The sequence below is a fragment of the Gracilinanus agilis genome, chromosome 2 (genome assembly GCF_016433145.1).
Source record: "Gracilinanus agilis isolate LMUSP501 chromosome 2, AgileGrace, whole genome shotgun sequence".
NCBI classification, from domain to species: Eukaryota; Metazoa; Chordata; class Mammalia; order Didelphimorphia; family Didelphidae; genus Gracilinanus; species Gracilinanus agilis.
Window position 1 is genome coordinate 393908061 of NC_058131.1, and position 25811 is coordinate 393933871.

At 41.5% G+C, this 25811-nt stretch overlaps 1 protein-coding gene across 1 annotated transcript in view; it reads left to right on the forward strand.

The window, feature by feature from the left end:
- The window catches only part of DPYSL3 (dihydropyrimidinase like 3), a 146101-nt gene that overhangs the window by 77792 nt on the left and 42498 nt on the right, over positions 1-25811 (forward strand). Inside the window, exon 2 of the mRNA XM_044664512.1 lies at positions 22849-22937. Coding sequence (XP_044520447.1) covers positions 22849-22937 — 89 coding nt within the window. The remainder of the gene's footprint in view (positions 1-22848; positions 22938-25811) is intronic.

Sequence of the window (25811 nt, forward strand, 5' to 3'; positions counted from 1 at the left end):
GAGAGTTGCTGATTAGTGATCAGGAATGATGTAGAATTATTCTAGAAATGCTGTTCTGTTTACAGGGACAGGTGTGTGTGTGTGTGTGTGTGTGTGTATGTGTGTGTGTGTGTGTGTGTGCATGTACGTGAACGAGCGAGTGTGCATACGCTTACACACAAAAGCCCTGACATCATCCCTTGGAGATGGTGTTGGTTTTGGAGCTTGTAGGGGGTGGAGGGTACCACTTGATCTTTCTGGTTGACTACTAACTCCTCAAAGAATAAGCAACCTTGAATCTGATTCCTTACTCAGGTCTTGTAGCATTTTACAATTTTCAGAACATTCCGGCCTTATAATAATCTTCCCCTCTCCATCCACCCTCCCTTCAAATTGAAACATTTATTTAACTGTGCCAGGCGCCATGCTGGGGATGCAAAGAAAGATAGAAAAACAGTCCTTGCTCTCCAGGAGCGCTCAGTCTAATAGGAGAAACAACATGCAAACAACTATGGAAAAGCAAGCTATAGACAGAGTAAGTTGGGGATGTTCAACAGAGGGGGAAGGTATTGGAATTAAGACTGGGATTGGGAAAGGCTTCTTGTAGAAGGTGTGTTTTCGCTGGGACCAGGAAAACCACTCAATTCATATTGGTTAATGAAGGATGTTTCAGAGAAAGATTGTTTAATTTGTGACCTAAATTTTGAGAGGATCACTTAGAATCTTGGTAAATCGTTCCAGGTTATTTAAATTAAGCTGGTTTTAATTATGACTTTACAGAAAACATTTTAAAGTCAACATTAAGAAAAAAATTAAATTGACTTAAAAGTTTATTATAGGGCATCTTGTGATATCCCCAACTGTTTGGAAAGTTATTCAGTAAAAATTTAAATTGACTTAAAAGATTATAGGGTATCTTTTGATATCCCCAACTGTTTGGAAAGCTATTCAGTATTAAAATATCTTTTGCTTTTTATTTCAGTTAATGAAATGGCAAATAGGTTTTAGTTGCTTCAGTGAATTTGTGGTTTTTTTTTAACCAGGAAGTTATAGAAAAAATAGAATTATTAATTCTTAGCAAAACTTTTAAAAGTTATGTGGATTTTTAAAAGATAAATTCTGCTCCCCAAAAGTCATCTGTTAATTAAGTTCTGCATCCCAAACTTAATTAAGAAATACTGTTTTAAAAAGTACTTTCTTCTTTTTTTATTGAGTATGTTAATGGATGGTGTTCAGTCATTTTGGTTGTGTCTCTGACTATTTGTGACCCCATTTGAGGTTTTCTTGGCAAAGATACGAGAGAGATTTGCCATTTCTTTCTCCAACTCAATTTACAGATGAGGAAACTGAGGCAAACAAGGGTTAAGGATTTGCTCAGGGTTATACAGCTAGATAGTGTCTGAGTCTAGATTATATAACACATATGTGTATATTTATATACATAGATACATATATATACTTTTTAGTAGATTTTAGCTGTAACTAAAGACTTGCACACTCACAGCTTGCCTTGAAATAATTTCAAATACTCTTTGGTTATGGATGAACTAAAGACCAGCCATAAGGAGGTGATCATTAGTGGTCCAGGAGTATTGTATTTATATGTAGAGAAAGAAAAATATATATAATAACTCATTGACTGGATATCAGTTAATTAGAAAACATTTGTGCCACCAATCTGTGGTTCTATGAAGCTATGCGTGTGTGAATGAATATATAAATATGTATTTTATTTATTAAATAATATGTATAACTTCAAGTAGGATGTAATGTATGTTTGATTTTCACATTTAGAAATAATTTCAGCCTAAAGCATTTGCATTTTAATTAATTATTAATATTATACATAATATATTATATATAATAATAAATATTAATAAAAATTAAATCAACTAGAAGCTGCTATTCCTGAAGATTTCCAGCTAATGGAATGTTTGTGTTCCTAAGAATTGGAGTTGTTTCATTGGGGCACTGGTAAAATGCCTTCTTCCCAAGTCCATAGACTTAGGTTTTGCATCTTGCTCCAGCTACTATCTCTATGCCTTGGCCAAATTTCTTTGTTCAATTTTTTAGCAAACATTTATTAAGCATCTACTTTGTGGCCAGAAAAGCAGGATAAATCAGGCCAAGGCTGTCAAAGAGTAGCAGGTTTGGGGTGCTAAGGGCCTTGGAAGTACGAACAAGAGGCCTGGGCTCTTCCCAGCTCTGTGACCACCCAGAGTTCAGTGGTGCTCCCTGGCTTCTCCTGGATCAAGTCTTTCTAATCTAGGCCCACCCCCACTTTCCAGCCTTTCCTGGCCTTCTTCCCCGACCTGCTCTTCCACCCTGGGCCTGAGACCTGACTCAGGGTATGTGCTCCTCCTCTCTGCCTCCTCTCTTCCTTGCCACCCCAGCTAAACTCCCACCTTCCCCAGGGAACCTTTCCCAGCCCCTCCCCTGATGCTAGTGCCTTTCCTCTGAAGATCATTCCCAGTCCCTCCCATCTGTGGCTTGTTAGGCCATAGAGGCTGGCGAGCTCCTTCGGGGCAGGGACGGCCGTTCGCCAGCTTCGGACCCTCTGAGCTTGGACCAAGGAGGCCATTAATAAATGTTTTATTGGCGGACCAGGTGTGTGACCTGGGAGGTCATTTCCCCGTTCCAGACCTCCGTTCCTTTCTTGGCCAAATAAGGATCAGAGGTTTAGAGCTAGAAGGGACGTTCAGGCTTGGCGAGGCCGTGCTGATGGCTGAGGACCCTGAGGTGCAGGGGGTGCAGTGGGGGGACTTGGCACAGGGGGTTTCAACTTAAGCCTTGCGCTCCAAATCCAGTGATTTCATCCGGCTGTGATGGGAATTTATGATCTTTAAGCTCTCTTCCATCTCTCTTTTTTCTAATTAAACCTTCACCTTACGTCTTAGAATTAATACTCTGCATTGGTTCCAAGGCAGAAGAGGGGTTAGGAGTGGGCAGTAGGATGAAGTGACCTGCTCAGGGTCACACAGCTAGGAAGTGTCTGGGGTGTGTCAGCTTGAAATCTGGAGACCCTCAATTCTGCCCTTGTCCCCTGAGAATTCATCCCAAGGGAAGCCCAGACTCAGCCCTTTCACAAGGAACAATGGACGTCAAGGCACTTAAGGATCCCGGGACAGGTCAGATTTGTACCCTCCCATCTCTAGGCCTGGTTCTAAATCCACTGAGCCAAATAACTGCCTCCTATGCTTCCTTCCATCTTAAAAAAAAAAAAAAAAAAAAAAAGATTATTACTCTAGACCAGTGATTCCCAAACTTTTTTGGCCTACCGCCCCCTTTCCAGAGAAAAATATTACTTAGCGCCCCTTGGAAATTATGAAACTATTTATTGAACTCAGAATAGAATGTAATACAAAAAAAAGTGTGGCCATCACTGTCCCCTGGTGGGTGCTGCAGCTATGCTATCCAGGGGGGTGGTGATGGCCACGGGTGCATTTATCTTTCCTATTAGTTGCTATTAAAATTTAAAAACAATTACTTTCCAGGGGGCTAATTAATATTTTTTCTGGAAAGGGGGCGGTAGACCAAAAAAGTTAGGGAATCACTGCTCTAGACCATTGAGAATGTGAAGATTAAGATCTAATTTAGAGGGCTGGCCCTGGAGTCAGGATGACCTGAGTTCAAATCCAGCCTCAGATACTTCCTAGATCTGTGACCCTGGTAAGTTCCTTAATCTGTCAGCCTCAGTTTCCTCAACTGTAAATGGGGCTAATAAAAACACCTGCTCCCTCTCCCCCCAGCATTGTTGCAAAGATCAAATGAGGTCATATTTGTGATTTTCTTTGTATGGTACCTGGTACATAAAAGACAATGCATAAATGTTTATTCCTTTCTCCCCTTCCCTTCTTCCTGGCAAAGAATCTGTAGAGATTCGTTCCTCATATTTATTTTTATGTTTGTGCCTTAGGAAGATTCAGCTTGACTTTCTTTGCAATTGACTAAACATAGATAACTTTAAATATCTCTAATTATGAAAGAATGGAAGTGTGCATCAGGCAAGGACAGAATGTTGTACGGGGGAGAGGGGAAGAGGATGGAGGAGTTGTCAGGGGCAAGGCCTGCAGACCCCTACCAGAGATAATACATGTATTTCTGAAGAGTGGGCTGCAAAAAAAGGGTTTTAGAAATTGAAAACAATCTTGAATACAGACAGTGAGCTTGCTGTTAAAATGAGCCTGGCACTGGAATTCTTTTTGAAAGACAACTTTAAATTTATTTCATTTTATTATTTTTTAAATTTTATTTACTAGTCATGTGACTGTGAACAAGTCTCTGAGTTTCTTGGCTTGCAAGGCCATAGTGATGCTCAGATGAGATAATGGATAAAAAGTACTTGAAAAATTTCTCCCTTTCTCTTTTTCTTATCATTATCTCTTCCCTTCTCTCTCTTTCCTCCCCTCCATTTCTTTCCCTTTTCCTTCTCTTCTTTGTCTCTCTCCCCTTCCCTCTTTCCTTTCTCTCTTTCTTTTCCCCCTCTGTTTTCCCTTCCCTCCCTCTCTTGTTCCCTTGTTTCCCCTCCCTTCCTCTGTCTCTTCCCCTCCCCTCCTTCTTTCTCCCTCTTCCTCCTCCCCATTCTCTTCTCTTCTCCCCTCTCCTCCCCTCATTCTCTTCCCTTCTCTTCTTTTCCCCTTCTCTCTCTTCTTTCTTTTTCTTTCTCTTCCCCATCTCTTTTTCTCCTATTCTCTCTCCCCCTCTCTCCTTCCTCTCATTCTTTCTCCCCTTCTTGCTCCTCTCTCTTCCTCTTTTCCTTCTTACCATTTTCTCTCCCTCCCTCCCTGCTTCCCTCCTTTTCCCACCTCTCCCCCATCATGGACATCGAGAGGTTAAATGACTTAGCAGCAGTGTCACAGGTAAGCATGAGAAAGACCACCATATCTGGATTTCTCTTCTGTCGTCCCGTCACACTCTGCCTTATAGTACACACCTTTGTTGATGTTGTGCACAATTGTGTCAAGGTCAGCTTGTAGTATTATTATTTATTTTTAAAGTGAAAGAATTGGACTAATGATCTCTAAAACCTCTTCCAGCTCTAATTGTTTATGTCTGAATCTCTTTAGAATAGAAACAATTGCCCACTCATTTATTAGTTTTTTGGCGAGTCAAAATTTTTTTTCCCCATGAGGGACACACCTATTTTTCCAAAGCACTTAAAATCAAGGTTTCTCAACCTTCCTGCTGGCCTTAGTGTATTCCCAAGCCAGCGCCCACAACTCCCTTCTGTGGCTGTGACCGTGCAGGTAAGTTTCAAGGCCTCGGGGGTGCCCACTGCTGCGTGGGAGCCAGGACGTGGGGCCTTGGCTTTCTAACTTTGTTGGGACCCTTTTACAAACCCTTCAAAACAAAGGAAAGTGGCTTCGAATGGTGAACCAGGAAGGATTTTAAGGATTAACTTAGGAGGATTAGATGGGCCTCTAAAAATTGCTTCTAGTTGGAAATCTGTGATTTAGACTAATCGCCTTATTATACAGATGAAGAAAAGGGAGCAGCCTCCTCAAGGTCATGCAGACAGGCCACAGAAACATCACTGGAGCTCTCTCGAGCTTGTCTGACTCTGGCATGCCTAGAAATACTCTGTGTGTGTGTGTGTGTGTGTGTGTGTGTGTAGAGGCAGCTTGAGTTTGAGATAGGGGCCTGAGAAGTCAAACTATTATCAGGTATGGATATCATTCTGTCAAATAGAATATTAAATAGTGAGCTGGGATGTCTAGAGCCTGAAAGACTTGGATTCAAGTTCTGCCTTCTGAATGATCCTGGCTAAGTCACTTAACTTTTCAGGCCCATCTCCCCTCATCCCCTTCCCCTGGCTCTGAAAGGATAAAGTTTCTTTCTTCATTGGTAGAGAGACTATTCCTTATTGAGAGTTAAGCCAATGAAATGGCAGGTTTGGATTTTTTTTTTTTAATGATACAATTGGAAAATGTTAGATTTGGAGGCAACTAAGGTTTGAATACTGGCTCCACCATTTATTACATGTATGACCTTATTATTTGCAAAACAAAATTGTTGAACTAATAATCTCTAAAACTCCTTGAAGCTCTAAATAGTTTATATCAGTGATTCCCAAAGTGGGCACTACCGCCCCCTGGTGGGTGCTGTAGCGATCCAGGGGAGTGGTGATGGCCTCAGGTGTTTTATCTTTCCTATTAATTGCTATTAAAATAAAAAAAAAATAATTTCCAGGGGGCTAAGTAATATTTTTTCTGGAAAGGGGGAGGTAGGCCAAAAAAGTTTTGGAACTCCTGGTTTATATCTTGACCTCTTTCAAGTGGAAGTAATGCTCCACTGATTTGTTTTAAAATTTTTTTGAAAGTGTTTTTTTTGAGTCACTTAATTCATGTAGGATTCGAGTGACCTTATCTGTAAAATGAAGAGTTTGGGCTTTCCTACTATAAATCTCTGACCCCGTGAACTAAGGACACACAGCCAGGAGGTGTTGAGGATACCAGGGTAAGAGAGAGCAGGGCCCCGCCTCAGGAGGCTCACAGTGTGCCGGAGGAGACGATGCTGGGTAGGATTTGGTAAAGGTAAAGGAAGGGGCCAAGTGCCCTTTTAGCAAGAGGGGGCATAGGTGAAATTGGGAAGAAGCTTGGGTTCTAGCCCTGCTCTCCCATGAACTAGAGGAATAATTGGATTCATTAAATCAAGCTTTGATTTTAAAGGCGGAGAGATTTGTGTCGTGTGGAGGCTGGTTCACCAATTCTTGATGAATGAGTGGAAAAGGATTTATAATTTTCTAGGTATTGAGCTCTGCACTGGGGATACAAGTACACACCTGGGATTGCATTTAGGGTAGGCAACTCCATGTGAGGCAAAGCTCCTCTATAAAAATTCCTATCAGCCCCTTAAAAAGATAATATAATCTTAACTTGGAGGATTACTGAGGGTGCTGAGAGGAACTCTGGTCTTTCTTGCTGTGAGCTTGGCCTTCTGTCCATTATCCTTCGGTGCCTCAGTGGCCCTTAAAATGGAATATATGGGACTGATACCCCCAGGCCTGGTAGGTAGGAGTGCTAGCCTGGGATTCCACTGATTTGGGCGCTGGCCCCTGCCATGCCACTGGTTAAGTGTTCAGCTTCCTCTAATATCTTTACCTTCATGGGCCTGCTTTCTCATTTCTATGTAGCATGCAGAGTTTGGAGGCAGTCTGAGCCTTGGATTGCCCAACAGATCCTTCTTGTAAAGAGCTTTGCTACTAATCTACCTTCTTTTCTTAAAACTGCCTAGTATAGTGAGAAAAGCCCTGGACTTGCACTCGAGAGACCTGAGTTTGAATCCTACTTCTGCCAAGTCACTTACCATCCCAGAGTTTCTATTTTCTCACCTGTACATTGGGGATAATACTGAAGCAACTATGTGGCCCAGTGGGTAGAGCTGCTGAGTCTGGAGTCAGGAAGACCTGACTAAAGATCTGTATTAGATATTTAGTAGTTGTGTGACCTTGGGAAAATCCTTTAACTTCTGCCTCAGTTTCCTTATCTGGAAAATGAGGAAATATTTGTAAAGTGCTTAGCACAGTGCCTGGCAAAAAGTAAGTGCTATGTACATGGTTTTTATTATTACTATTATTAATTATTATTTTTTTGCCGTACTATATCTCTCATGGGGTTATTTTGGGAGGAGAACTCTGGACCCCTTTAAGAGTAGTTACTATATTCCTGGCTTCCATAATTTCAGTTTTGTAAGGCTACTCTTAGGTATTATGTTGAGGGGGTGGGGAAAAGGGACTCAGTCAAAACCTGTTTAATCAGTGGGGAGATTCCTATTAGGGAAAACTTCCTCCTCATCCGTCAGTCAGTTAATAAAAATGTATGAAACACCTACTATGTGCCAGACACTAAGGCGTAGGGATACAGAGACAGACAAAAGAAGTCCTTGCCCTCAAGGAACTCATAGTCTAATAAGAGAGGCAACTTTGTATGAGCAGGCTATATATAGGATAAGTTGGAGATACTTAACTGAGGGAAGGCACTAGAATTATAGGGATTAGGGTGTTTTTAGCTGAGACTTGAGGAGGTGGCGCTTTCAAAGAGCATCTATAATTTAGTCTTAGAGAGCTCTCTGAGGGCACTGAGTCACACTGCCAAGTCTAGACCAGAGACTGGGCTTGAACCCAGTTCTTCTGGTCCCAGGCTCCTTTATCCACTCTATAGTATTGCATCTAAAGCATTAAGGAGAAAAACTAAGAGTCTAACTACTTGGTTGTTTCTCCACAAATGCAAACCTGGATTTCTAGGAACAAAGAGCAGAAGGGAGAACCGCTTGGCCTTTGAATCCAGCCCTCTGGAGGCATCTTGAAACCCCACAGCTGGGCCTACAGCTGGCCTGGTGTGATCTGTGTGCCTCAGGCCCAGAGCCCTCTTAAACACATCCACCACGCGGCAGATTTAGGAAGTTGCATAAGCCAGTGGTTGGGCGCTTAAAACCACAGTCCCCAAATTAGTCACTGCCAGCCCTAAAATATAAGGTCAGTTTTGTATTAGGCTCCATTGCCGCCTCCTCAATTGGATGGTGAGCCTGTAATTTGAAATTACCATCGACACATTCCAAAGCTGGAGTTCTCCTTGCCCGTTTACCCCTGAAATTTTGCCAGCTTTCAGAATTGGCAAAAGAGTGTTTCTTTTCTAATTCTTCTCTCGATGCCCCTGTCTTCTGTGAGGCCTCAGTGCAGGCTATTCATGAAGTTTCCAGTGCCTACGTTGGCTGGTGATGGCCCCCTTTGCCCTCCTTGTATGGGTAAGACAGATTGAAGTGGGCCTTTTATAGAATGAGGAAATGGGCAGTGGGCAGACACTCACAGAATGAGAGCTGAAAGGGACCTTAGGGAACATTCGCTTCAACCCTCTCATTTTACAGATGGGGAGACCGAGACCCACAGAGGTCAGGTTACTTGGCTGAAATCATTAGTGGCAGATTATAAACTAGGATTTAAATCTCCTGATTCAGATAGCTTTTCCATGAAAACCTCTGACCACTACCTCTCTCAGTCTGTTTTGGAGGAAGTAAGATGGTTATAAATCTGCTCTCATATTTGGCCTACATAATTCAGGCCAGATTAAAATAAAATTGGGAAATATTTTAACAAAATAAAAATTCAGTAAAACATAGATAATGTTCATATGTGGTTTTCTGAGTCAATGTGTAGCCCACAGAGATCCTTATGTTTCGGTTAACTGGTCCCTGTTTCTATTTGAGTAAGACTATGGTTGTCTCTCTCTCTCTCTTTCTTTCTCTTTTCCCTCCCTCTGTCTGTCTGTCTGTCTCTGTCCCCCTCCCTCTCTCTGTCTCTTTTTTTACCTTTTAACTTGTAACCTTTTTTTTTATTATTATTTTTTTATTTTTTTTTAAACCCTTAACTTCTGCGTATTGACTTATAGGTGGAAGAGTGGTAAGGGTAGGCAATGGGGGTCAAGTGACTTGCCCAGGGCCACACAGCTGGGAAGTGTCTGAGGCCGGATTTGAACCTAGGACCTCCCGACTTGTAACCTTTTTTTAACCCATACCTTCCATTTTAGAATCAGTATTAAGTATTGGTAAGGTCTAGGTGATGGGATTTAAGTGACTTGCCCAGGATCACCCAGCTAGGAGGTGTCTGAGTGCAGATTTGCACCTAGGACCACCTCCCCTTTCTAGGCTCTAGCTGCCCTCCACAGTTGCCCCCTTAGAGGAAGTCCCTGACAAATGAGGAAACTGATGGACAAGCGCTTGATTTTTTCCCCCTACTTTTATGGGATGTCATGTGTTAATGCTGCCCAGACCTGTGTAAGCTGATGCTGGCCACAGTGTTCTGATGACTGGTTTTCATCCCTCCTGGCCACCCTTTATGTATATTTAGAAAGCCTCGCCTCACCAAACAGCCTGGCACACGGTGCCTTCTTGCCTGAGTCCGGCTCACCCACTTCCCGGTTCTCCCATGCATCCTCAGCTCCAGCTGCTCCACACTTCAGCCCACTCTCCATGCAACCCCCCCCCCCCATCCCCTTTGGCCATCACCAGGCGCCAGACGAGTGTCATCTTGTCTGTCCATCTTCTGGCAGCCCCCCCACCCCCTCGCTGGCCTGGGCTTGGATTAGATGGCCTTTAAGGCCTCTTTCCACTTGGCTACTTTTCACAATGTGACAATCTGGGGCAATCCTGAAGGATTTATGATGGGGAACACTATCCACCACCAGAGAAGGAAGTATTGGAGTCTTCTTTCACATCGATGTAGTTACGGTTTTATTTTGAGGTTTTGGTCATGTATGAGTTTGCTCTTACAAAGACCTTATAGAAATGTGTTTTGCATGACAATAATTTTTTTAAAAAAGCTCCCTTTTGGGGGGCAGCTGGGTAGCTCAGTGGATTGAGAGCCAGGCCTAAAGACGGGAGGTCCTAGATTCAAATCTGGCCTCAGATACTTCCCAGCTGTGTGACCCTGGGCAAGTCACTTGACCCCCATTGCCTAGCCTTAACACTCTTCTGCCTTGGAGCCAATACACAGTATTGACTCCAAGATGGAAGGTAAGGGTTAAAAAAAAAAAGCTCCCTTTTTGTTTTAAGTTCTCCAGGTTTATGACTCTTTTCTAGCCCCTGATGTCATATTAGCCATATCCCACCTCCGTCTCCTTTCCCCATCAATTCATATCCATTTATTAAATCTCTCTGTGTGGCATCTTGTTGAAAGGAAGCACACCACTGTTAGGGCTGGGAAAAGGGCCCGTGGGGGTGTCCTTCACCAGTTAGGTCTCTACTCTGAGGAGCCACTTCATTTGTCATTTGAAATGTGGCCATCATTAACTTACACAGGTCTGGGCAGCATTAACACATGACATCCCATAAAAGTAGGGGAAAAATCAAGCCCTGTTCATCAGGGGGGCCGGATTAGTTTTTCCTACCTCAGTTTATATCTTTTTTTTAAAGTTGATTTACTTAATTAATTACTTTAGAATATTTTCCCATGGTTACATGACTCATGTTCTTTCTCTCCCCTCTTCCCACCCCGCTCCCGAAGCCATCAGTTTGCATCTTTAAAAACTGTTATTTAATCATTTTTCAGCTGTGTCTGATTTCCTGACTCTATTTGGGGTGTTCTTGGCAGAGATATTGGAGAGGTTTGCCATTTCCTTCTCCGGTTCATTTTACAGATGAGAAAACTGAGGCCAACAAGGTGAAGTAAGTGGCTTGACCAAGGTCACACACCTAGGAAGTGGCTGAGGCCAGATTTGAATCCAGGGAGAGGAGTCTTCCTGACTCCAGGCCCTGCACTTTAGCCAAGTGCCCTGTGTAGTGTTTGCTACTATATATCCAGGATGGAAGCAGTCTCTAGTCCTTGCCTTCACTCAGCTGACCTTCTACTGAGCTGGAATTCTGTTCCTCCTTCTCACATTAATGCAGTTCTTGGGTTTGCCCTCTGGTGGCCTTCCTGCTTTCCTTCCCCTACTTTCTCAGTCTTTGAGAGCCTTGGTGGAATCAGGCCTGCTGAATGGAGGAAACAAAGGATTCTCCTGTTTGCCTATGAGAAAGGGAAGGGGTGGGAGTTGTGCCAGAGACATATAATATTTCTGTATTGTGTTTATTTAGGATGAAATCTGTTTATGGTTGAGGCCTGGGGCAATTTCATTTAATCTCTGTCTAGTGCATCTAACTTGCTTAGTAAGAGCTTTTACATGATACGGAGAAGTTCAGGAAGGTTGGCCTATTCCAAGGTGATAATCTGTGGCAGGTGAGGGGAGGCTGGGATAGGTCGCCCTGTCTAGCCCTGGCTGGGTTCCAGACCTTGAGGACCCAGAGCCAAGAAATTACATTACTCTCCAAGATCCTGCTTTCCTCTCTTTTCCCTTTCTTTTTGTGTCTAAATTGCATGTTTGTAAATGAGTCTTAGGAACAGATCCATGCCCTAGGGAAAGAGCAAGAGGGAAAAGAATAATTTTCTTCCATGGTATTTGCTCCCCTGCTAGGAATACAGTCTGCAGGTGATCTGTCTCTCAGCAGTGCTAATTTTCTGGGGATTGGCGGACAGGAGAAGGCATTGGAATCTCCTCGGGAGGGAGAAGGCCTAGGCGTCAGGCAGTTTGAAATGACCTTGACTGATTCTGTTACAGAGTGGGAAGAATAATTGGGAATCAGGAAAAGGAAACAAGACAGTGGAAATGGCACTGTACTGAGAATCAAGAGGCCTGGGTTTGAAGGGTCAGCTCTGTGTGGTCATGAACAATTTAACCTCTGGGAACCTCATTTTTCTTGTCTTCCAAAAGGTGTATTTTGCTAATGAAGGCCCAGATAGGGCAGGTGACTTCAACACTGTCATCCAGCTAGTTAGGGATTGGATCTCAGATCTCCAGTCTCCCATCCAGGTGCTTTCCCCTCATTTAGATACTGTCACCCAGCTAGTTATGGATTAGATCTCAGTTCTCTAGATTCCTGTCCAGGGGCTTTCCCTCTATTATACCCAACTGTACCCACCTGCATGAGATACCCCGATGGATCTGTGATCTGATCAGTTTGAAAGTAACGCAAATTACAATCCTTATTCTGCCACTTGTGTCTTAGCCAGGTCCCTTACTAACTCTAGTTTCCTCATCTATAAAATGAAGGATTTGGAGTAGATGGCGCTCTGAGGCCCCTTCCAGCTTTTAAATCTGTGAACCCCTGACCCTCCCCCCAGCCAGCCAGTCTGTCCTATTGGGTCTCATATCCCAGCTGGACAGTGTAGCAATAGAGCTCCAAACCTGTAATCAGAAAGACTCAACTTCAAATTTTGTCGCAGATCCTTATTAGCTGAGTGATCCTGGGCAAATCACTTAGCCTCAGTCAGCCTCAGTTTCCTCATTTATCAAATGTGGAGGTAGTAATGGTACCTGCCTTCTAGGATTATTGTGAGGGTCAAATAAGATAATAAAATTTTATTTTTTTAAACCCTTACCAATACTAAAGTATTGGTTCCAAGGCAGAAGACCAGTAGGGGCTAGGAAGTGTTTGAGGCCACATTTGAACCCAGAGCTTCCCATCTCCACCCTGGCTCTCCATCCACTGAGCCATTTAATTGCCCTGAGATAATTTTAAAGTACTTTGCAAACCTTAAAGTGCCATGTAAATATCCATCCTCTTAGAGGTTTACCCCCAGAGGATCTGTCTAATGTACATGGGGTGGTACTCAGTATCTCCTGACATTTCTGGGTTCCCACTTGCCACTCCCACCCTCTTCCCCCAGCATGACTAGAGGATCTTTGCTTCCATCATACAACTCTGATGATATTTCATTCCCATTCCTTTTAAGTTCTTCATTGGCTGTTTCCAGGGCCTGCTCAGCCTTTTCATGGCCCTCGGTGTGATTCTCATTTTAAATTCTTCCTTCAGGTCACCCCATGCAACTCAGAAGTAATAGCTCCCAAACCCTGGCTTCTTCCTCTGACCCAGAAATGCTTCTGCCCTGGGGCAGCAGGCTAGTGCGGATGGATCCAGAGATGGATCTGCTCTGCGGAAGGATCCCGGGACTTTATGCCTATGGAAGTCATGCCTGATCGCCATGTAAATTGATTTATTTGGGGTGGAGAGAAGCCCTCTGTACCGGACCTTGACCTTGTCTTTTCAGTGGGTTGAGCTTGCGTCACGGATTTTGTGATTGGTTGAAAGTACCGACCAAAAGCCCCTGCCGTGATATTGGGGGCAGCCCATTGGCCGGTTTCACTTCTCGTCTTGTGCCGGGGGCATTATCTGATTCTTCAGAGCTGCAGGGCGGCTCTCAGGCTATTAGCCAGATGTGTCTATATTGGCTCTGTGGACTGGATGGGGGCCAAAAGAGGCTCTTATTACTGCAGGGGGCTCATTCCCTCATTACCTCAAACAGACGAAGGTGGCAATTAAATTCCTGTAAGCGCTAGGAGACTGAGGCAGAACTCAGGCTTTTGGCCCCGAGGCTTCAGTTTTGTTTATAGACACCATCCTTCCGCCCCTCCATCTAATGGGTTCCAGAGCGTTTTCTTACAACACAGCCCATTTATATAGGGTTGTTTTTTTTTTTTAACCCCTGGAGTGCATAACATTTTACAGATGATTTCCTTAATCTTTATAACACCCTAGTGAAGTAAACTCAAATGCCCCAGCTACTCTTGGTTGTAAATTAGATGCTTTTATAAGCTGCATTCACACTTTGAGGCCACAAGGGTGAAGTTTTAGTGCCTTTCACTGTTAAGGGGGTACCTTGAAAGAGAATGGAGAAGTTTCCAAAGGGTGTTTGGCAGCTTGGAACTGCTTATCATACTTCATAAGCCCCAAAACAATGGCTCAGGAGCCCCTTATGGATAGGGGTACCAGAAGGCCAGAAAGACAACTCTCACTTGCATTGTTGTACAAGGTAGGATCGGGGAACCTTGTGGTCTGTGGAATAAGCCTTGTACCTGAAGCGTGGAGAGGTGGGTTCCATTTCTGGCCCAGTCATTAATCACTTGTGTGGCCTGGAGTAAGTCACTTAACTTTTTGTATTTCTTATGTTTATTTTTTGCTTATCTGTAAAGTGGGACTATTAAGACTTGTCCTGCCTAGTGCACAAGGTATATGATGAGAAACAACTGAGGCAATGTGTATGGAAGCTCTTATTAAAAGGATAGAGAACTCTAAATGCAAGATGGTATAAACAATAGAAATAAATTAGCAAAAGAATGCAGCTTTCCATTCTCCCAGAATGCTTTGCCTCCTTTGGAACCAGTTGGTAGATACTTTCCTAGGATTTAGATACCAACTTGCTTCATTTAGTGGCAAAGAACCCCCTGGGGCTTTGAGACCATGGTCCAAGAGGGACTCTTGTTAAAAATTCTTTAATGACATCTTAAGCAGTAAATAATTGCCTAATGATTGAATAAGGGCCAAAGGAGGATCTTATTTCTCTTGGTTAATAGTTTTGATGCAGATGATGGTGGATAGATTCCAAAGAACTATAATTTAGCCCCTAGTAATCCTGGGCAAATCATTTGACCTTAGTCTGCCTCAGTTTCCTCATCTATAAAGTGAGGATAATAATAGAACCTCCCAGGTTGATGTAAGGGTCAGATGAGATTATAATTTGTAAAAGGCTTTCGCAAAAGCCATTCCCGTTTAGTTGTTCCCATTTAGTGGTATGAATTCCTTAGGGGTTCAAGATCATGATCCAAGGAGTTCACACTAAAAAAATTTTAATGGTTTCTTAGGCAGTGAATAATTGCCTAATGATGTTGCAAATATTTTTCCTCTGTGACAACAAGCATGTGCATAGTCAAAACATTATAGGTTTGTAAATTTTAATTTGGGAGCTTTTCAGAGGGGAGCAAACACTATTATTGTAGTTATTGTAAACACTTAGTGAATAAATCTAAAAGAATGTTATGAATAGTATATTAAATTACCTCGGTGGTTCACAACATCTTTTTGTTGTTGTTATAAAGAGTTCAGGGGGAAAAAGGTTAGGAACCACTCATATAGCCCACTCCTCATTTTACAGATTGGAGAACGGACACTCAGAGAAATGCACTGACTTGCCCCAGGTCATAAAAGTAGTAAGGATCAGAGTCAGGATTGAAAGAAGTAGGGCTTTTTAATACCCAGTCTTGGGCTCTTTCCTAGGAAGCCCTCGCCTGTGGGTTCAGAAAATGTCAGGCCCACCATTTTGTTAGTTTTTCTTAAGCTTTCTCATGCTACCACCATTAGAAACCTCAGGAAGATACGGTACTAAAACTGGTTTGGCATGGTTCCCTCTGATTGAAAGTTGTACTATGTATACAGTTTGTTCTCAGCCCAGGGAAGTCTGAACAACCAGTCCCATGGAATATGATACCAGTTTTTGGTCATTTGGAGTGTTGAGTGCTTTTGTGGTTCAATCTTTTTTTTAGTCATATCTAACTCTTTGTGACCCTACTTTGGGTTTCCTTGGCAAAGACACTGGAGTTGTCTGGAATTATTTTCTTCTGTTCATTTTACAGATGAAGAAACTGAGGCAAACAAAGTTAACTGACTTGCCCAGGGTCACACACCTAATAAGCGTCTGGGGCCAAATTTGAACCCAAGTCTTCCAGTCCTGGTTCTCTCTACACAGAGCCACCTCCAAAGTTGCCCTTGTTCACCATTTTCAGGATTTTTCAGTCATATCCGACTCTGTGACTCCATTTGAGGGTTTTTTTGACAATGATATTGGAATAATTTTCCACTTTCTTTTCTAGCTCATTTTACAGGTCAGGAAACTGAGTAGAGTTCAGTGATTTGTCCAAGGGCGCACAGTCAGATCTAAATTCAAGAAGAAAATAAATAGGAGGATGCTGACTCAGGCCCAACACTCTAACCACCATTTCACTTTAAATACTGGTGAGCCCTTGCCATGCCAGGTATATGTGCTGGTTCGACAAGAGCTAATCTCCACAGAATTTTCCCTGAATGTCTTTGACTCTCCCTGGTGTTGGTGAGCCAGAAAGAGCCCAGCTGTAACACTCACGGAGAGAATTGGCCTCCGTGGGTCTGCATGGGAGGCTCAGGGGCTCCAGGATGGGCTACTGTTGGAGCCTTGGCTCTGCCATCCACTCGCTACAACTTAGGGCAGTCACTTTGTAAAAATCGCAGGGGAAGAAGTCAAATCCTTCTCTCCTGTCACAATCCCTCAGATACTTGAAGACAGTTCCCCTGCTCCTTCCTATTCCTCGTGCCTCACTGGGCATGTGGGCATCAGCCTCTGCCTCGGTTAAATGCCAGATCTGAATTCAGTGGCCTTGGAGGGTCTGCTGAATCCAGGAAGCTTTGGCCTTTGCTTGGCTTTTTCTTATATTGTTGAATGAGATTTTTCCCTCTGGTCCTGGCTTTTCTATTTTGCCCCTTCTACAAGCTAAAATTGCTTGAATTTTCCCCCTAACTTTTCGTTTCTCTTGGGTATGTGCTTTCTTTTATCTAAGGACGGTGCTAGGCCAGTAAATTCATCTCAGCCCTTTCAGAGACTTGTTGAACTTGGCTGGAGTAGAGGAACTGGGAGAGTTCTTCAGTTACCATTTGAAGGGCTTTCAAATACCACTAGGAATGGTGTTAATTTTGCTAGGATTAACACTTGCCCTCTTTTGTGGGATGGGACAAGGCTCAAGGCAGCTGGGAAAATGCTGTGAGGGTTCAGTTGTCATCACTAGGACTTGAGGCAGGAGATTTGATTATTATTATTATTATTATTATTATTTTAACCTTTAGAGCCATATAGATTTAGAGCTAAAAAGGACTTCGGGTAATGCCACAGAAGCTAACACATTTGCCCAATATAAGTGGCAGAGTTAGGATTTGAATCCAAGGCCTCTGACTCCAAATCTAGCAAGTTTTCCATGTGGACACACATATAAGAAAGTCAGCAAGCATTTATTAGGCTTCTACTATGTTCCAGGGACTGTGCTAATAAGCACGGGGAGATAAAAGGGTCATCTTTTCCCATAAACTTGTTGAGTTCAGTCTTCTTATAGACAGATAGAAGTTTGGGTTATTCAGATAGCTAGGTGGCATAGTGTGGGTAGAGTGTTCCAGGCCTGGAGACAGGAACACCTGAGTTCAGATCTTGTTTCAGATACTATCTGTGTGATCCTGAGTAGGTCACTTAACTCCTTAACCTGTGTTAGTCTCAGTCTCCTCATCTGTAAAATGAGCTGGAGAAGGAAATGACAAACCACTCTAGTATCTTTGCCAAGAAAATCTCGAATAGTGTTGTGAAGAGCCAAATGTGACTGAAACAACTCAGCCACAGTAAAAACACTTTGGGCTTTTAGAGGGAACCTAAAACAGATAACGGTAATGGAAAGAAATTATTTCTGCTTTTTAAAAAGGCTACTTATCCCTCAATCCTTCTGTGTCAGTCATATCAATACAGTGATGATGATGATGATGATGATGATAGTTATGGTGAGAATAATAGCACTTTAAGGTCTATAGAAGGCTTTACAAATATGACCTCAGCTGTAAAATGGGACTTTTACATTTCCAATGTTCACCCAACAACCAAGGCAATAGAAACAGAATTCAGTCAGAGGGACGACATCATCTAGGTTCAAATTCTGACGTTGCCATTCACAACTTGGCTGAACTTGGCTGACTCACTTAATCTTTTTGAGTTTTAATTTCGCTGTCTATAAAACAAAGGAGTTAATCCTAGATGGCCTTTCCCATTAGATACCTCTGATCCTGTGATTTCTTTGTTCAAAGACCAAAATCTTGTTTCCTGTCATCAGTAGTGGTCAGACTGAGGACATGTTCTAAGAATGGGCAAAGGGCTATGTCACGTGACTTGGGAGGGCAGGGCTGTGGGTAGGTTCCGGTCACGTGAAATGACATGTGAGGAATTCAAAGATACAAGGGAAGGCTTTTATAAATGGATGTAGAATGATATAAGCAAGACTGGGAAAAATTATACATAATGACTACAATACCATGAATGAATGCTTTGTGTCAGGTATCGTATAATTCTAACAACTAGTTATGACCCACAGAAAAGAAGTGAAGAGATAGGCTGAGACATTTTCCTTTAAAATTCTGTCATCTTGACCTTTTAGAGAATTCTTTGACCTAGATCATCCTCTGTTTCCTCAAGTCTGATCCAGTCAAAACCACCTTTGCCACTCTCTCAGAAACATATTTTTCCTCATTTGACTCTGCTTGTAACTTTTGGCTGTAGTAATGAAAACAAGGGCGGATCCCAGGGTGGTGCAGCCCCATTTTATCCCACCCATCCTTACACGCCAAATTTTCTTCTCTAGATCATAGGCAGCCAACAGGCCATGTGTCTTTGACACAAGGAGGTCAAAGACTGGGAAGAAAAAAGATCCCACATTTCACTAAATATTTAAAGAAGTACCTTTTGTGATAGCAAAGCCTAGTTACAGAATGGGCATGCGTGGTTTAGGAAATGCACAGAACCAGGAGAAGATTGTAAATAGTAATAGCAATATTTGTAAGACTGATTGGCTGTGAAAGTCTTATCTACTCTAATCAAGACAATGATCCAAGGGACCTCAGGATGAAAAATATGCTCTCTATCTCCAGTGAGGACCAATGAACTTAGAATGTAACTTGAAGCATATTTTTTTTTAACTTTGTTTTCTTGTTTTTTTTTCCTTGCAACCTGGCTAATATGGAAATATATTTTGTGTGACATCCCATATGTAATCAATGTCAAATTATTTGCCTTTCTTGAGGAGGTGGGAAGGATAGAAGGGAGAGAAAGAATTTGAAACTCAAATTTTTCAACAATAAATGTTAAATTTTAAAAGATGTAATTGGGAAAGACTTAACAAAAAAATAAAAATATATATTGAAAAAGAAAATGACTGTGTGCATTGTGGCATGTGAATTCAATGGAATGTAAAGTTACTGCCTCCAGAAGAAAGGACATGTGAGGAATTCAAAGATATAAAAGAAGGCTTGTATAAATGGATGCAAAGTGATATAAACAAGAATAGGAAAAAAATTATACATAATGACTACAATAACATGAATGAATGCTTTGTCAGGTATTGTGTAATTCTAAAAACTAGTTTTGACTCATAGAAAGGAAGTAATGAGACAGCATGTATGCTACATTGGAAAGATGGCTGTATTTGGAATAAGAGAAAGGACCTGAGTTTGAATCCCAATTCTGCTTTTGTTACCTGTGTGTCCTTGGACAAGTTACTTACAAGTTGCTAGAACTTAGTTTCCTCATTTTTGTAAAATCAAGGGATTGAATGAATGACCTCCAAGTCCCCTTCCATCCCTGAAATATATGATCTTATGATTCCTTTCTTCAGGAGGTAGAAGAAAATGTGGTACGTGTGGTTTATGTGATGCTTAAATTTACTTACCTGAATTTCTTGGTTACTAGAATAAGTGGGGATGTGGGGAGTATATTTAACAAATTTTTTATTTTTATTGTCATGCAAAAACACACTTCCATATGGTCATTGTTATCCGAGAAAATTTATACATAACCAAAACCCCCAAATAAAACCATAAATACACTGATGTGAGAGACGACTCCAGCTAGGTGGGGAGGCATATTCAGAAATTATAGTGGTGTTAGAATAAGACTTTGATGTGTGAGTATGCTTTTTTTTTATAAGGCAAGAGCCCTTTTCAAGTGGACAGGGAACCAGTATTGCAGAAGTTATTATTATGCTTGGCCTGAGGCCATGAATATTTGTTACCAAGATGTCCATGCGTTTTCTTATTCCTAGTCTTATCAAACCAGTTTGCTAGTGACCTGTTGAGTCAAAAATGAAAAACATTTACATACAACATTGCAAAATTCCTCAAAAGATAGGGGAATTTAGGAAGTCAAGAATAACAAGCATAGGAGCTTATTTCTAACTCCACACACTCTTATCAGAAATCATTTTTTACAAATGGAAAATATAATTTCTAAGACTAACCTTCAAAATACTAGACTACACACATTCAAATACTAAATTATTAGACTCATTTCTTTATGCCAGATGCAGAATTTCTGAGCCAAGAAGATAGGGACAGGGAAAGGGACAAAGGGGAGAAATAAGAGGAAAAACTATTCATAAATCATTTATTGAGTGTCTACTCTATATGCTCTGGATACAAAAAAATGGAAAAATGAGTCTTCCATAAAAGATTTACGGTCTATGAACACAAATAAATAGAAGATAGAATACAGTGGGATGGTGGAGTAGGGGGAGACTGCTATGTGGAAGGGGCCCTTTGTTGAAGAGTTAGTTCCTGAGTCCTGTTGGAAGAGATTGAGGGGAAAAGAGAGTTGTGAGCCTTGTTAGCCCGCTGATCTGCCAGTCACCAGATTGGAGAAAAGAGACACAGGTCAGACTTACTGTCCAGGGCTGAGGTCAGAACCTCCCTCGTCTGTCCTCTGAGAGACCTGAGAGAGAGCTCCCATTCCTAGAAGAGACTCGAGGGAAAAGGACAAAAGAATGTGATAGGTGATGGAGATGGAGTGGTATTTTATTATGAAGGAGACAGACTATAAGTAATTGAGGAATCTGTGATGGGGGATGCATTTGGTTAAAGATTTTATAGAGGCAGTTATAGTAGTGACAGCACTCTCTCAGTATACTATAAACTACTTGGACAGAAAGAGGAAATAGATGCAATAATTAGCTGCAAGGGATGGGGAGGGCTTTGGCAGTTGGGAGAATTGGAAAAAGCATCCTGTAGAAGGTGGTCCTTGAGGTGTGTCTTGAAGGGACCGTGAGGTTCCTCAGGGAAGGCATGCATCTCAGTCCTGGGGAATGGCCATGTGGAAAGCCGTGGAGAGGGGAAGGGAAATGTCATGGGAGGAACACAAAGCCAGGAGAGTGTGTGCAGCAATGTATGATAATGCTGGATGAGACATTTGGGAAATATGAAATACCCTGCCTGGGCACTAGTGATCAGGGCAGCACCACCAGAAGCACAGTACTAGGACATCTGGACTTGCCTTAGTGATAATTCATCATTAAAGGTGAGGAAACTGACAGAGGTTATGACTTACCCAGAGTCACCCAGCTAAGTGTCTGAAGCTGGACTCCAAAGACAGTCCTCAATCCACCAAGCTCTGCCCATGGCTGCTCCAATGGAGGTGCTCCAATTGTTGCTCCATTAGAGATTTCCTTTTCACTGGGGCAAAGGCTGGATCACCACTTGTTGGGTAAGTGGTATATAGGGGGATTTTTAAAAAAATTTTTTAAATTTTAAAATTTTTTCCATGGTTTCATGACTCATTTTTTCTCCCTCCCTTCCTGGAGTTGACAAGCAATTCCACTGGTTTCGTGTAGGGGATTTTTATATGGATTTGGTCTAGATAGCCTGAGGTCCACCTCTTCCCACTTCCAACTCTGAGTTTCTGTGGTTGTTCCAACCCCTGGGCTTGGTGGAAAGCTAGATTTTTTTTTGCCTGAGTTGATATTACATTAATCAGGTTCAGCCTATTCAGGGCATATGTCAAGATCTGGTAAAACTACTTTTCTAGTTTCTCAGTCCCCTACTGTGGTTTGGAGTGAAAAATCATATAACTTTCAGGGCAGATCTGATGGTCACCATAGCATTTTTGGATGCTTTCATCCTTTAAGGGTCAGGCCAGTTTGGAAAAAGGGGGCTCAGTTACCTGCTAGGTGGTGCAGTGGATAGTTTGGGGCCTGGGAGTCAGGAAATCTGAATTCAAATCAGGCCTCAAACTTATTAGCTGTGTGACCCTTAGGCAAGTCACTTAACCCTGTTTGCTCCAGTTTCCTCATCTGTAAAATGAGCTGGAGAAGGAAAAATGGCAAACACTCTAGTATCTTTGCCAAGAAAACCCCAGATGGAATCATGACAGAAGCAACTGAAAGACAAAAAACTGTCTTTTAAATAACCCCCTTTCAAACTAGCATTCTCCCCTTTTAAGATAAGATTGTTTTTGCTGTTCCCACCACCTAGTCCCAGATGTCAGTGAATAATTATGAAAAAATTACCTAGGAGGACAACTTTCTAGTATCCTAAAAAACATTTTTTTTTCCCTGTTAGGTGGTAAAATAGATAGGATTTGGTCCTTGTATAAAGATGGAAGCAGAGCATATTTTTAAGCATTAGTTTGTATTATAGTTATTTGCTAATTTGTCTTACCTGAAAATAGATTAGAAAATCTATGAGGGCAAGATTGTTTTATCTAAACTTTATATTTCCTCTGGCTTCTAGGGCAATGTATTACCCATAGTAGGTATTTAATAAATGGTTGTCAAATTGCATTTAACTGGACTACCATGCCATACCTCAAGCACTGAATTCTAGAGTACATTTTCTATTTAATAAGCCTATTTTTCCCTTTTCAATTCATGATACTGGGTGCTTCAGCAGCCACCAGCAGGAAGTTTAGGAACAGCCTTTTCACACTCTAACGCTACAATAACTCTTCTCGTTCTTCTTTTCCAGAGTGACCGTCTTCTTATTAAAGGGGGCAGAATAGTCAATGATGACCAGTCCTTTTATGCAGACATCTACATGGAAGATGGCTTAATAAAGTATGTATGCTGCTCTTTGCCTTCCTGAATAAGAGCTCACCTTGCTTGCTGACCCTTAGCACATATTATTTTATATTATAGTTATAGATGTGTGGATGGGGCAGTATAGCCAAAGAGTGGAAGGGGTTATATTTGCAAGTAGAAAGAGGCACTACTCTTCTAGAGATCAGCATCCTTCAAAACCCTTTAATCCTTCATTTTTGTCTTGGTTACTCCAGCACCTAGTCCAGTGCCAGATCTATAGAAGGTGCTTAATAAATGCTTTTGATTGCACGAGTGAACAACAGTCTGAGATTATGAACCTGAGACAGTGGAATAATAATGATGCTGCCTTTGAAAGAAATGGGGAAGTTCAGTAAAGGGAGGATTTGGTAGAAAACATGTTGAGTTTGAGGGATCTCTGGGATATCTGGTTTTTGTCTTTGTGTGTATCCATCTTTAATCCTGAATCCTGAAATTTTATCCTGAATTCTAGTTCCACATTTCCAACAGCCTCCTGGATATTGAAATAATATTAAAACATATTAAGTTCCACATATCCAAAACAGAATTCATCCCGTCCAACCTCTTCCCTTCCAACTCCTGTTTCCATTGATGGTAGCACAATCCTTCTATCAAACCCAGATTTGTAGTTTTGGGTCATTCTTGACACTTCTTTCTCTCTTACCCCCTAAATCTAGTCAGTTATTAAGTCCCATCTATTTTACCTTTTTTTAGCCTAATTTTTACCTTAAGTTGTTTAATACTATTTTCACTATAAATACTCATATATTTTATCTTTCTACTATATCAAATGCCATATGAGTGGGAATAGCTATCTTATTTTCATATTTCCTCCAGCTTTATACAATATATTGCACCCAGTGGTTACTTAATAAATGTCTATTGAATGGATTAAACTGGACTTAGGTTTCCTAGCCATGCCACACCTCAAACACTGAATTTCAGAGTTCGCAATCTTTTTTTTTTTTCCTTACCAGATAAGGTTCTACAGCACTCCTCTTTTGTGACCTCTTTGCTGCATTTGACACTATTGCCCACCCTCTTCTCTGTGAGTTTTTGGAACCTTGTTTTTTACTGGGTTCTCCTTCCTGTCTGAACACTCCTTGTCAAGACTCCTTTGTTCCCTCACATCGCACCACCTGGAATGGATACATTTCAAAGTTTGTCCTGGGTGCTTGCTTTTTTAGAAACTGATTTCATCAGCTCTCGTGGGTTTAATTATTTCTATGCAGATAGCTAACAAATTTGTATATCTAGATTTAGCATGTCTCTTGAGCTTCAAATCTATATTGCCTATTGGATATTTTAAAGTAAACCAGATATCCTCAAGATCCCTCAAACTCAACATGTTTTCTACCAAAACCTCCTTTTACTGAACTTCTCCATTTCTTTCAAAGGCAGTGTCATTATTATGCCACTATCTCACATTCATAATCTCAGATTATCCTTTATTCCTCTCTCTCCTTTTTTAGCCCCTCTCTCCTTAATCAATATAGTGGTCTTCTCATTGGTTTGTTTGCCTCTGGGATATTAGCCAGGATCAGATCAGCAAACTATGATCTGAAGGCCAAATGAACCAGGATTCATTGACAAAAATTACAAAAATCTTGAGCTGTATGAATTTTAGATACAATAAACTTTTTTTTAATATAAAAATTATTCTTGGCACACTTGGACCTTACAAAAACAGGTGGCTGGATTTGACCTGCTGCCATGCTAGAGAATCCAAGTAGAAAAGTGATTCCTTATGAATGGTGAAGTGTTCCATTAATGGATGATGTTATTCTAATTGCATGGCCCCCCAGAACATTCCAGAAATTCCTGGATAACCATTCAAAAAAGTTTGACTTAGCCATTTAAATAGGAAAAATCAAGTGGATGAAGAAGTGTGTTTTCCACATTAGGGTTGGGTGATCTCTGCTATGTATAGCTGAGACTTGGTACAAATGGACTCTGGATTGGGCTCATAGTGAAGTAGAAATGGGAATATAGACCTGCCCTTCTGGAGCTTAACAGTCTAACAGGAAGGAACACACACACACAGCCATCTAAAAAGGCCTAATCACTTAACAAATGGTAAGGATAGTGAGACATGAAATTCCATAGAATCACACTATTTAGAGCTTGAAAACGCCAGCCTGTCCCTTTTTCGGATTAGGAACCTGAGAGCCAGAGCCGTTAAGTGTCTTGCTTGGATCACTCTGTAGATGTGATTTGAACGTAGGGCCTCACAACGGCAAGTCTCTTGCTGTTCCTACTACACTATTAGGCTTTCAGAGAAGGAGAGATCCTTGTGGAATATACGGGAGAGGAGGTAGGATTTGAGTTGGACCTTGACAAATTGGTAGTATTATGACTGATAGGTGGAGGGGAATGTTGTCCCCAGCAAGAACATTAGGAAATAATTATCCACTTGAATGGAGTGATTCATGCTGGGCTTTTTAAATATAGCAGTCCACTCTCCAAATTGTTATTTTGTTGTTGAATCATTTTTCAGTCTCTTTGTGACCCCATTTGGGGTTTTCTTGGCGAAGATATTGGCGTGGTTTGCTCATTTTATAGATGATAGAACCAAAGCAAACAGGATTAAATGACTTGCCCAGGGCCACACAGCTAAAAAGTATCCGAGGCCACATTTGAACTTGGGAAGAGCAGTCTTATTGACTCCAGGTCCAGCACTCTATCCATTGAGCCACCTAGCTGCCCCAAATATATGCAATAATATGTGTGTGTATGTATACACACATACACACAACACACACACGATATATAATATAAATATAATAATATAATGTTTAATGTAATACATTGAATATGTATGACTATATATTATATGTGATAAATATATTTAATATACTATATTAAGAGTAC